At 40.5% G+C, this 13,612-nt stretch overlaps 1 protein-coding gene across 1 annotated transcript in view; it reads left to right on the top strand.

The window, feature by feature from the left end:
- The first annotated feature begins 441 nt into the window (after positions 1 to 441).
- LOC140313362 (adhesion G protein-coupled receptor A3) overlaps positions 442 to 13,612 on the top strand; it is a 156,467-nt gene continuing 143,296 nt past the window's right edge. Inside the window, exon 1 of the mRNA XM_072391437.1 lies at positions 442 to 1,036. Within this exon, the coding sequence (XP_072247538.1) occupies positions 816 to 1,036 (221 nt within the window). The 5' untranslated portion in view covers positions 442 to 815. The remainder of the gene's footprint in view (positions 1,037 to 13,612) is intronic.

Raw genomic sequence — 13,612 nt, 5'->3', positions numbered from 1 at the left:
ATACAAAGTTATTTTTCAGCTGTGAACTACAGACACTTAAACAAACGCTTTCACCACACAGTCTTATCGTTTGTGTTTGAAAAAAATCATGGGTCTCAGGGACTTGGACATGGCGAAAATAACTTAAATTCAATAACAGTTTGGTTTCACTCCTCCTTTCTCTGGGTTTCCCTCTGGGTAAAATAACAGCTGAAAGAGAGAGAGAAAAAGAAAAGCCTTCCAAAGTATAATTTAGTGATTTCACATGTCATCAAGTGTGTGTATCTGGCCTCGTGCAGCTCTGAAAAGTTTCAAAAGTGGAGTATACACCAAAGCCTGTGTGGACTCGGCGGGGAGGGACTTTCTGGACACCACATGCGCAACAAGTCCAAGGGCGCTCAAAGTGCACGATGACAGTGAATGATAACTCCGCGCGCAGTAGCTCGGATGGGGAAGCACTTTAAGTGGACTGTGAAGGGAATTATGATTGGCCGATTCATCCTGACGTGTCGCAAGTTTAAAGTTGTTCGAACCTTCGAAGTTGAGCCATTGGAAGTTTTCCTGACGCGCGCAGCACGGCGGAGGACAGTTTGAGGGAGTTAACAGAACATGGCAGGGATACAGCGGCTCACACTTGTGATGATGAACTTCACTCGTGGTTTTAGTGGCAAAAGCAGCGCACTAAATTCAGAGCCCTCCGCCTGATGTTTAGAGCTCGAGCTCGCCTATACGCCTTGGTTTATTGGATCGCCATGTGAGATATGGTCCCGACTTGCCATAGAAACTGGGATGACATAACTTGAAAGAAGCGTGTATTTTTAAAACTGCGCGAGGCCATGATGAGAGCTCTACGTTTACTTTGTTTCACAGCCCTGCTGTGGGAGGCGAGCCTGAGTAGCAGAAACTGTCCGGACCTGATCGTTGACAGCTGTCACTGCTCTGCCGAGAGGTCCAAGGAGCTGAGCAGGCAGCACGTCCGTGTCAGGGTTGTGTGTGATGACGCGGACCTGATGGACACCCTGCCGCCCAACTTCTTACCCAACAGAACAGTGTCCCTGTAAGTAGGACCCACCGCGAGTTAAATGTCACTGACATCCTGCGCACGAGCTGTGGTGATGAGGGGGTGGATGGGTGACTCACATCTAATATGAACGCACGTACCAGAACTAGTCTGCAGTCTAATAATGATAATCATAATAATGATGGTGAGAGGTGAGAAGATCATTTTATTTCAAATATTTATAGAGGATAGAATTTTACAATGGAGCCCTTGAAGTGCTCTGATGGACCCCCTGGAGAATTTCAAATTACAGTTTAAGGGATCTGACTGCATGGGCAAGAGTATTACATGTTTGAAATCAAACCCTAAAGGTTTGACACCATATACCAGCGAGCCATTTATCCTGTAATTTTAGTAATATGTATAATGTAGCCTGTTGCGTACGTCTTAGAGAAAAGTTACACAAAACATCATTAGGAGAATCGCATATGGTATTTGAACTCCCAGATGGGCTCTTTTAGCTTTATTTTTAAAGCACTTAACTCTATTATACACTAATTTCTGACAGTAATAGTAATAAAACCTTAGAAAAGGTAGCTAAAAATAGATAAAAGTCAAAAGAGCACAGAGGAAGTAAAGATAATATACATTTATATAATGTATAAATGTATTTGTATATATGTATATATCGCACATTTTTACAATGATAATTACAACTTGCTGTCAGCTTAGCAGAGAGAATAGAAAACAGAAGATGACCTATTTTCTTTTATTGTTTAGGGAGAGACTGGTTTATTAATTGGGGTGATTACATGCTATTTTTAGACAATCAAAGCCGTGGACGATTATTCCACAAGGCCAGAAAACAGAAAGTGATCGCAGACACATCTGCAGCCTTGTCACTGCCGAACAGTTTTTTTTGGGATCACTTTTGGATGTTTATGTAGTTGAAAGTCTCTCTTATTTGAGTCCAGTGGATACAGACATCAGATTAAATCTAATTCAAGAAGACATAAAAGTGCAATCTGAAATGGTTGTAAATGGTAAATGGACTGTACTTGTTCAGCAATTCACTCACACACTCATCCAGCACGCCTTAGTCCATACAGCTACACAGTGCTTCCAACTGCATTCACACACATTCACACACCGATGGATGCATTGGTAGGCAACGTGGGGTTCGGTGTCTTGCCTAAGGACGCGTCGACATGTGGCCCGGGCGAAGTCAAATCTTCCTCCTGAGCTACAGCAGCCCCCCACTCGTCTGTAGAAAATAAAATAAAAATAAAAAGCAGCTTTACTGACACTCATTTGGTACAGCTTTGTTGCACGGTTGACAGTTAAAGATTGATTGAATCATTAACTGGAGAAGAAAAAGCCATTAGAAGCTTTGATGACGGATTATTTGGATCTGTTGATTAACCAAAAACAGCCTCATATTTACTGCAATCGGCAACAAAAGACGAGGAAATAATTAGATCTTATTTTTATCAGGTAGTGTCAGAGATTTGAAAACAGTAGAAATATGAAGAGATAAGACAGAAAACACACAAGACACAATTTGGTTGAGATGTTTTAGTTTTAAAATGCTCTCCATTCATTCCCTTGTGTGTTAGTTCCATATTTATTCACTTTATGTTCACCAGTTTTCTATCCACAACTATCCAGACCTGTAATTTATTCTCATTAACAGTAGTTTTGTATTTGTAATACTTATGCAACTATAGTAGGGAACGTATAGTTATTTTATTGCTGTTGGATTTACGCTTTGATTCCAGCTCATTTTGAACAGCGTTGAGACAGGGCCATGTTTACCACTGCGTTGCATTCCGTCGTCTTTTAACAACAGCCTGTAAACATCTGGGAACTGAGGAGACCAGTTTCTGGTCCAGCTTTGGGAGTGGAATGTTGTTCCATTCTTGTTTGACGTAGGATTATAGCTGCTCAACAGTCCTCGGTCCTCTGGCAGCGTTTCTGGATCGTGTTCACTTATGGCTTCTTCTTTGCATGACTGAGTTTTAACCTGCATTTGAGGATGACACGGGGAAGTGTGCTCACAGACGATGAGAGTGGAAGTGTTCCGGAAACCCATGCAGTGATTTTTCAGCTTTTTGTTGCTCCTGTTGCAGCTTTTCTGAGACATGTTGCTACCATCAAATTCAACATGAGCTAAAAGAAACATCACCACTTTAGCTTTTTGACTTTCAGTTACCCCAGAGCTAACTTTTACAACCACAGCCTACATTTAAATCTTGTGTTGTTACACTTACCTCATGTGCATAAATCTTTTGCCTCTCCCCATCTACTCTTTAGGGGAAATATTTGCATTGTATTCAAAGTTATTCAAACGTAGATTCTGCACATACAGAATGACTTTGAGAGACCTCGTTTAGAATTCATTTGTGCCTCTCGTACATGAAAAAGCTCTTCAAACACTCAAAGACAGATAACTTTGTCCCCTCTTTTTCTCTGCAGGTGTGCAGATTGACTAGATTAATAGCTGCTTTATTCTTGGAAACTTGAGCCCTGTCTTTGGAGTGTAAAAGTGAATGCTAAATGTAAAGGCCCTTGACAAGTTATTGCACTACCACTCATTCTGAACTACAAGCGCAGTTGATTAATGGTAGCACTTTGGTTACTGCAATTTCTTTGGAGTGGTGTTTGCTTCTGTGTTAGAATGGGCTGCATTTGTTCCTTTAAAAAGGAGAATGGTTAAAGGCTTTGTTTTATTTTAAAAAGATGTCTGAAACTGAGTTTTGTTGCCTGCAGGTACTAAAAAAAGCTTTCTTTATAAAGGTGGTCGTCATGGATAATTAATGCAGATTCTTTAAAATTATTTTCGAATAAGCAAACCAGCTAGCTGCAGCTTGAAGCATCTTGGTTATTTCAGTTTACTTGAGATATTTGAGGCATCTTGCATGTGTCCTGTGTGTCATGATGAGACCAGCATATATGGGTCTGCATCTTACCCAGTGCTGTGGTCAACAGAATCCGACAGCAATGCTCTCTAGCTGGCCAGGAAGCAGTTTTCCTGCGTTAGGAAATGTGACCTTTGTCGGGCTGAAGTGGCCTCCCTGCTCGCTCTTTTGTTTAGATGTGCTGTGCAAATAAACAGATATATCAAGGGAAGCATGTACATGCCGATCTCCCCCTGTAGACTGCTAACAAATCCCCAAAAATGTCTCCCCCCGCGTGCACTCACTAATTTTCTTACAATCTCTCCACTTACATAGACAGTGTGAGCCGTGTGGAGCCTGGTTCTCAATAACAACTTAAGCACAGATGTGTCACTTTTGAGTGTGCTAACCTAGAGCCAAATACCAGCTCTGATTAAAGGCACAGATTGGGATATGTTGCTTTTCTTTTTTATTATTGCAACTATAAAATGTATGAGGAACAAATGCTTGCAATATTGCAGCACCCTGTTGGTGCCAAAGAAAACAATTTAAAAGAGCAAATGAAAGAACATTAACATAAATAAGAGAGATGGAAATGAACTGTATGCAAAAGTGTATCAGTATCTCTTCATGCAGCACAGCGCCCTTGATTAACACCTGTGCCTGGGTTCTTTATCGTCTATGGTAGGCGGGTGGGTGGGGGTGGGAGCTGAGGAGTTTGGAGCTCGGCCTGACAGCACTGTTGACCTTGGAACCTATCTTTCGGAGGCGTTGCAGCAATGCTGAGTAGCACAGGCAGCGTCTCCCAGCAGAGAGCAGCCGCTGAGATTGTAGCCGACACCTGTCTCGGGCAATGCTCTAACAGGAGGACACATCGCTCGTCCTGAGATGTAGGAGGGCAGATAGCTTAGGAGACAAGGGAATACACTGAAGATGGGAGACAGACTTGGAACAGCAAGGCAGCCAAAAGAGCCACAAGAGGACTGGAGAGAGAGAGAGAAATGCAGATGGGAAAGCGAGGATGGCTAGTTTTTGGTGAAATACTGTATCATCTGATAATTGAGACATAGGCTAATTGAGATGATCACAGCATGTTTTACCTGTGCTTCTCAGCGTCTGCACTGTTGGAAACTGAATCCAAAACACGCTTACATAAGCAAAAATGTATGAAGTCTGTGCAACTGCTGCTGTTGTTCCTCCTTTGACTGAGCTGATATGCCCTGGGTTAAACAGCATTTTCATGTTGTTTGACTGTACATGACTTACATACTGATTGTAGTCACATTTGTTGGGGTTTCAATTAACTTTCTGAAATGTTTGTAACACGCTGAAGCAGTGTGCAAGGAGCTCATGCCAATAAAGAGTTTTAAGTCTTATTCAAATCCTGTCATTTACTCTAGTACAAATTAGTAGGTAACACGATATACCAGTATTCACGATAATTGGGATTTTGTGATGTTAAAAGGATGAAAATCGATAATGTATTGATAGTAGACATATGGTAATATCAGGATTTGAGCTCAGCTATGAAACTGGAACATTATTTAATGGAGACTGGACATTTTGGACATTGCACTAATTTCTTTGACCAATTCTAATTGTTATGTTTAGTTTGAAATTGACCCAAACTAACTTAATGTCACTTTCAATAAGTGAATATATTTATACAAATGTTTTTTAAATGAGCCTGTCCTTCACGTGATTAGGTGGTATGGATGCTGACTTTTTCCATCAGAGCAGTACTTCATCAGTAATGTCAGTTTTTCATCCAAGTAACATGGCTGTACTCTTCAAGTCTATCTCTAAGATCCAAGCATTTAGTTCACCTTTAACTTTGCAGCTCCAATTTTAAATCAGGTGGTTAAAATGGCTTGCTACACACACACACACACACGCACACACACACACGCACGTTTGGTTTATTCTGCACCAGGGAAATGTTCAGTCCCTGATCCTAACCTATCACAACAAAATGCTTAATCCACAAGGCAGGGTTCACACAGATGACTGTTGATGTTAATGCAGTAGTGGGTGGCAGCAGATACATGGTTTCTCTGGCAGTTTGAAAAAGATGAACAACTTTGTACCACAAGCCACACCAGCAAAACGAAGCAATTGGACTCAGAATTTAATTTGGCAACACCAAGACGTCACTTCAGAACTAATAAAAATAACTGGAGAAAAAAAAAGCATCATAAGGCAGTGTTTTTCTTTAATGAACTGTATTATTTCTGGTTTACAGCCGTTTTAGCTGCTAAAAACAATAGTCTTGATTTGTGATTGCTCTTTGATGCCAAGATCATCAATGGCCTGAATTGTCCTCCTGTTCATGGGAGAGAGAAAAAAGAGAGCGTCTGGGTTTTAGGTCACGGCCAAATCTGAAGTATCCTCCTCTCTGGGCCTTTGTGATCATCATTATCATCCTTTCAGAAACAGACTGTGTTTGTGAGGTGTCTGGGGGAAGTGATCAGGATAGGGCCATAGCTGGCTCCTTCCTTTTCCAAGAACATGGAGAGAAAAACCCTGATAAGGTGACTATAAGATTGGACTGGTGGATGTTGTATAATGTGCTGCTGTACTGTAAATGGAAAGCTTGAGATAACATGAACAGAATGATCAAGGGAGCCATGGGTTGATATTGATCGTTGTTTACTCTGAACAAATATAGAATGTCACACCATCTTATTTTTTTTTTATATGGCCATGAATACATTTCTCTGTATTCTTTCCACCGCTCCTCTCTTATTCACTCCAACTCTGTTGTTCTCCCTCAGTTATTCCCTGGGGGCTTTTTTCTCTTCTGCCAAGGTGCTGTTTCTGCTCTTCAGAGTTCTGAGTACTTATGCATGAATATTTCATTGCGCACACAGTCCATGTATATACTCCTGTGCATTATCTCACTGACAAACCGTGTGAGCGCGCTGCAGATCAAGACATTCGAATGTAAAACGCATTAATGGATATGACACACGTGTAAACAGAGAGCTGGTTGTTCATCTACGGAGACATGACCAAAATGACCCTGATAGAAACGTTGAATCTCCTGTCGAGATGAGAGGAGTCTTTCCAATCTGTCATTCTCTTTCATTCCATTTGCTTCTCTTTCTCTGACATTCGCTTTTCTCTGACAAAACTGATGGTTTGAAAAAAGTAAAAGCTTCATCCTTAGATGAGTGCACTCCCCAATATCAGTCATGTAAGCTCAAGAGGATGGAATACTTTTAGATAACTTTTCCCTCTGCGATAACTAAAGCCAGGAACGTCTGCCCCTGTGTTAACTGTGTGTTAACGAGCAGTGATGGCAGAGGTTTGCTACTCGCCTTCCGAACGATTAGCGACTGATTTATCGAGTAATGTTTCTTCCAATGAACATTGCAAATGCGTCGCGAGATTCCCCAAAAAGCCATCATTCATGTGGCTTTATAAAAAGAGAAAAAGCAGATCAATTTCCCTGCAAAAAAAAAGATAAATATTCAGAGATCTGGAGGTCATGACCGCTGTGGGAAAGCTATGTCTATAAATTGTGTTTGAAAACCCAAGAATGTGTCGAAAGCCAGACTTCGCATGTAGAAATATTAGGTAAAGATAAATACAGTGTTCGCCTCAGATACTTCACTGTGCTGCTAGACTGCTGAGTAAATACCAAAGTTGCTTCGAAAGTCATAAATATGAGGGAGCAGGGGAAGCCAGTTTAGAAGCATGTTGTCTTCTCCCTGGGTGTGACTCGCTGTAAAACACGCTGATTAAAACCCTGAAGGGTGCTGCTTCTGTTGCGGCGTGTGATCTCAGTGGGGAGCGCTATAGCTCTCTTGTCTGTCTCACAGGAGCCCTGGCAGCCCTTTATTAGCGCTTTGCGCGGGTCTTTGTGCATATCTCTGCCGGCGTGTGCGAGTCAGGGAGTCACGATGTTTCAGTTTTTGTGTATATTTATAAAAGCCTCCGTGTGTGCCAGCTCATTAATTTGTCACTCAAAATAATCCCTTCACCTTTTCCATAAGTTTCCAACTTAGTACAACTCATTGATGCTATGTGGCTATTTGTGTGCTTGGCTTTCTGGTGCAGAGTTTTGCAGAAACCTTGCAAAATATGTTCATGTGGGCTTGATAGGGTGTTTTAAAGCTCCTGTGATAGTCAACTTAAACTACTCAGCTTTTTTTCAAATTGGCATTTTTCTAAATACAGTTGTACTGAATCGGGCTGTATGAAATTGCATTGGAATACATTATTTGGTTATAATTATTCTGTTTATATTTAGTTGTATTATTTGGACTTGAATTGAGCTTTTTGAATTTTTCTGTATATCGAATTTATATCAATAAACTGAGTCGAGTAGATTTTTTTGTCAGCAGTCGAGCAGCACAGTGATTGGCTGGTCTCTTACCTGCAGGAGACAGCAGTCAGAGCACTCTCAGTTTGGAGAATTAGTGAGACATGCTGACAGAACAAACAGATACACAGTAAACTAGCTTAACTACACGAATCTGAAATGATTTTTTTTTTCAGAAAGTTTTTTTTCTTTTGGTCTTTGTTTTGCGAAATGAAGATTGATTGTTTTGCTGCAGTTCGCTGCGTGCACGCTGGCTGGACATTATATCCTGCTGCTGATCAGCTGTGGCTCAAAAGTTAGCCGGTCAAATTAGGAATAATCTTTTCAATCTTTGCGATCCGTCTAGAACTTTTCAAACAAATGTGACGCAACTCCTGACAGACTCAGACTCAGGAGATGATCAGAGATTGTTTGATCCAACTGACATTGATGATAAACAAATAGTGTGTACAGTGCAACTCATTGTGGAACAAAGATTGAGTGAAAATATGAATTTCCTTTACTTTAACCATCCAAACATCTGTGGTAACCCCTGAAGCAGTGTCCTTTTTATCTTTAACTTTAACACTAGAAATACATTATTTCCGTGTACTTTAAGTGTATAAATTTACATGCCATTAAAACGACTTTTGTGCTTTTACGTTTTCTGTCTCACATATCCTACAGCTGTATGAATCATCTGTTGTGTATGTCTTTAGGATTTAAAAAACAAAACAAAATGTAGAGATGCGCAGTGGAGGCAGTGTGGGGGAAATGTGATGGGTTGCTTTTTCTGCCATGATCTTAACATCAACCCAATACCGACCTCCTTTGCTGTCTCCATGTTTATTGTTAACCTTAAAATCAGGAGGTTGTGTAAAGTCTGAGTTTGCTGGTGTGCTGCCATGTGGAATTCTCCTGTCCCTTGGCTTAGAATACGAAAAAAGCATGCGTTTCATTTCTGTGACAACCGGGCGGGCTGTATGTGCAAGGTTTGAAAGCAAGTATATGGTTGGTGTACCTTGATCTTTAAAAATAACACTCGGTTTGACTCTTCAAGAGAAGTGGCTTGAAACCTTGAAACCAGAGGTCCTAAATCGTTTATGATAGTTTACATTTTGAAAATGACTGCACTGCTCCGTATGGTTGATCCAGTATATGGCATGTGTGTGAGCTATTTCTGTGTCTGTTCTCTTATAATAATATACTGTGGTTGAATGTCTCTGGTGCATGGCGGCCAGGCTGGTTTCTAGGACAGTGACTTTTTAGTTGGGCCTTACAGAAAATGTCCCAGCTGTGGAAGAAGAGGGAGAATGAAAACCAGAACTTTTTTTTTAGATAGAATTGATATGAATATCATTAGCATCAATCTGAGCCTCCAAGCCAAAGACTGCAGCAAACCTCAGCTTTGGAGTAATGGAATCCAGAGCAATGGCGAAAGATTGTATTCATTACAGATTAATTGGTTCATGCCTTTGTATCTAAGATGTCATGAAATATTGAAAATGGCATATTGGACGAGTTCTTTTTAGTTATATCCAACCAACATTTCCAATTCTGAAGAGTTTCAGCAGTCCAGAATAAAACCAAGAGAGGTGGAAAATGAAAGCATGACAATGGCATTAATATGGTTTTAAATAGATTTTCCTATAACTGATCATTCAGTTAATAGAATGTAATGACAATCACTGTTATGCAGAAGTTTTGAGGAAATCAACAAAATATCAAAATGACAGAAAAATACAATTAAGGAGTTTTGTGAAAGTGCAATATTTTATATAGTATAGCTATTACATAGAGCGTTTGCTGCAGCCCACAGACACAATAGTGTGTGTGTGTGTACTCCTCTCTCATTGAAAGCAGCTTATCTACAGGGAACATAATTGCTAATGTAAATAGACAGCTGGATGGCTCCTCCAGAAGTTTGTCATGGGCTGTTTACATAATGTTCAATTTCTGTTTTTCCTGTGATTTCCTGGATGTTACGCAGAGGCCTGAGATAGGCATGCAGGGGTTGGCCTGCAGACACACACGCACACACACATACCACTGAACACGCTTGAGTTTGCACAAACAGAAGCTGCCTGTCCCTGAGTGGTAGGTCTGTCCACAGAGGAAAGTGGGGAACGTAGGGGAGACAAAACACAGCGACAGCTTCGCCGTCCAAGGATCTCAGTGACGACTATCTTCATTCTATCACACTACCCGTATGTGGCCTCAGATTGGCGACAGTTGTTCACAGTTTGATGTGTTTGATTTGGAAATGAAAAGAATAATCCCTACTTGGCCTCAGAAAGTGAAACCATTATATGGGATTTAGATATTTTTCAGTAATTCACTGTGTGAAATATTGTTAAATTGACCCGTTCAGCTTTCCAGACTTCTTCTCATCCTGTCCAGATGACTGCATGCTGGCTTATATCAGCGGTTTTCAGAGAGCTTTGTGTCAGGATGAATCCAAACTGTCAGGAATAACAGTAGAATATTGATGTCTGAAACAACAACACTACAAATCCATGCACACAGTTGCTTTTGGCTCCCTAAATGTCTACATCTAAATCTTATAATGAACTGGCATATAAATTCAAGTACCTGTCAAAGCAGTTATTGTCAAACAGAAACTATAACTTGCAATGGAAGGCAAGTCAAGCTTCTGGATCTCGCTTCATGGAAGTTGAATTAATAACTTTTATAGTGCTGGCAACTGGTGGTTCAAGCAAGGTGTGAAGAAAAATATTGCCTTTTGTGTTGAATCCACAGTCGGTATCAACTGAAACCTCTATGGTTCTTCTTAACTTAAGGTCAGTTTCACATTAGCATTATGGTGTGTGTCTGTACTTGGCTTAACTGCTGCATTGTGGCTGTAAGTGTATTTTCATACTACGGGTGTCGGGATATAACAGCAGTAATAATAATCAAGGCTTTTGAATAATGAAATAGCATGATTATTAATTTACAATTAAAGCAAAGTATGATTCCTTATATTCTATTTGGAAAGTGATATACGTGCAAAAAAAGGAATATGAAAACTCCAAAAACCAAATGTGAATAAGACTGAAAGTTGTATTTTGTTCCAGTTACCTGGACTTCTCTAAATAGTGTTGCAAACCATATACACCCCTAATGCCAAAGGGATCCATGATGGCAGTAGCCTCTTTTGACAGTATAATTCATTATTACATATTTCTGAAACATGAACAACAGGAGATAGTGTCAGCAATGCTAGCAGTTGTACATGGGCTAGTGACTTGCACAGTGTAATAGTGGTTATTGCACATTAATTATTGCACATCTGATCTTATTTCACAGTACTTGAGTGATTGTTAAGCAGTTTGACAGCAGTAGGAAGGAAGGACCTACGATATCTCTCCCTCACACTATTTCTTTCTCCCTGATGCAAAAGGACACATTCAGGGACCTTGTGGAGTCCAATCATAACCAGGTCAGAGCTGTTTTGGTGGCAAGTAGAAGACCATAACATTATTTAGCAGAAATTTGTTGTTGATCGGCGAGAAGTGTTGGGTGTTGGGCAATAAAAACCTTTATAGGCCCAGTAGCATCAACCAGATAGGGGGACTTAGTAAAAAGCCTCATCTCATGCTACTATCTATTACAGGCATGCTATGCCTCTTAGAGGGCTTTTCCACCAAGGCAGTTCCAGTGCTGGTTCAGAGCCAGAGCCTAACTTTTAGCCAGCTCTTTCTGTTTTGAGAGCCACAGCTCTGGTTCCAGCACCTAAAAACTGGTTCTTCACTAGCACCGACTCTTTGCTGGTCCAGAACAAAGAACTGCTTACTTCATGGGCTGTGGGCGGACTTATGGAGACCAACCAGATTAAGTAAAATATTGTGATCGCTACGTTTAAAAATCCAGAGCAAGCATGAGAAAGAACATTAAAAAAATGGAATGCGAAGTTAAAGCAGCAGTGCAAGAACATGAGCTCAGTGATACTCTCACTGTCATCTGCTGTTTATGTTTGAATATGTTATACAGAATTTATGTTACACTTATAGTTAGTAAGTTACGCATTTGCATCTACTTTTACATATGCCGAGGAGGGTTTTATTACCCATAGATTCCTCTTGAAAGAGCATTTATAAATCACATAAATGCTATTCTGTGTTTGGAAGGAGTGTTCAACTGCTGTTTAAAATGATTTTTGCAATCTAGAACGGTGATATTAAGACACTGTGATCTGTGGGGAAAAAAACCTCTCCTTGCACTGTTGACCTCTGCAAAAACTCAACACTGTCAATAAAAGAGGGAGGTGCAGACGTGTATTGGAAGAGATGGTTAAATAACGTGATGAAGTCACTCTCTGGTGGCTCTCTGGCCTGGGAAAAGTTATTTTTTCTTGGCTGATTTTCCAACCATGAGTCTCTATAAAAAATAAATGAGAAAGGCTTCATATTCATGGCTTTTTGCTTTCAGGAAGGGCTTCAATGTAAATACAATCTTAGATGTTGACCAGAATTTGCTGACACAAGTTTGTGTCTATCCTGGCCTGGAGAGGGGACTTCCTGTCTCTATCCCTGCTTTCCCTGCCAAAACAACTGTTATCAGTCCAGTGAGGAAAGGGCACTTTCCCCAGAGAGTATGTATAAGCAAGATTGTCCATGTAAATGATAAAATACTCAAAAATGTACACGTTATTTAGACATCAATATTTCTTCTTGGTTTTTTCTGCATTCTTGTGACTAAAAGGGCCAAATATTTATCTCTTTTTAGTGCAGTGTAAATCTTCACCTTCACATTTTCACTGAATGCAATCCGTCTCTGTTAGTCTCATCAGCACAATTCATTGTGGGTTCCCACTGCTTAATCTTGAGGTTAAACTGAGTATACATTGCCTTCAGCCATAACAAGAACTCTGTTGTCACAGAGGAGAATAGCGTCAGATTCCAATTACGCCTCTCTCTTGAAACCTGGCCAGTCATTCCCATAATCCAGCTTGTTAAAAAGAAGATGGCGGAGGATTGAGAGAACAGTCTGACCTTGTGCAAAGCTGGCGTGTGTGTCCAGGTGCGAGGTGGGGTTGGGAACTTGGGGCGGTCATTTGCTGACAGGAGATATGTTACATGACACATACAAAGGGGTGCTAAAGGAAAGCTGATCACATGCACATATGCACAGAATCACAGGCAGAGAGCAGCCCTACAGTAAGTGATTTAAGAGCTGTCTGGATCAATCAATATTTTAGTAGATATAAAATCCACAATCACCATCTATCGTGTGTTTGAAATGATGTGAATCGAAACTGTAGAATAAGCATTATATATATCATCAGACACTCGCCCAGTACCATAGCTTACAGCTCTCCAAGGAACTGTGTGCATGTGTGTTTCTGTGAAGACAAACTAAGGGATATCTATCAATTACACTAAGATTAATCAAGTATTAGTTCTTCTACAGCTACTTCCTTGAATTGTG

Source organism: Leuresthes tenuis, unplaced genomic scaffold (genome assembly GCF_036924035.1).
Source record: "Leuresthes tenuis unplaced genomic scaffold, fLeuTen1.0.hap1 SCAF_8, whole genome shotgun sequence".
In the NCBI taxonomy this organism is placed as follows: Eukaryota; Metazoa; Chordata; class Actinopteri; order Atheriniformes; family Atherinopsidae; genus Leuresthes; species Leuresthes tenuis.
The sequence above is the reverse complement of the archived record's forward strand: the minus strand, read 5'-3'. Positions and strand labels throughout refer to the sequence as shown.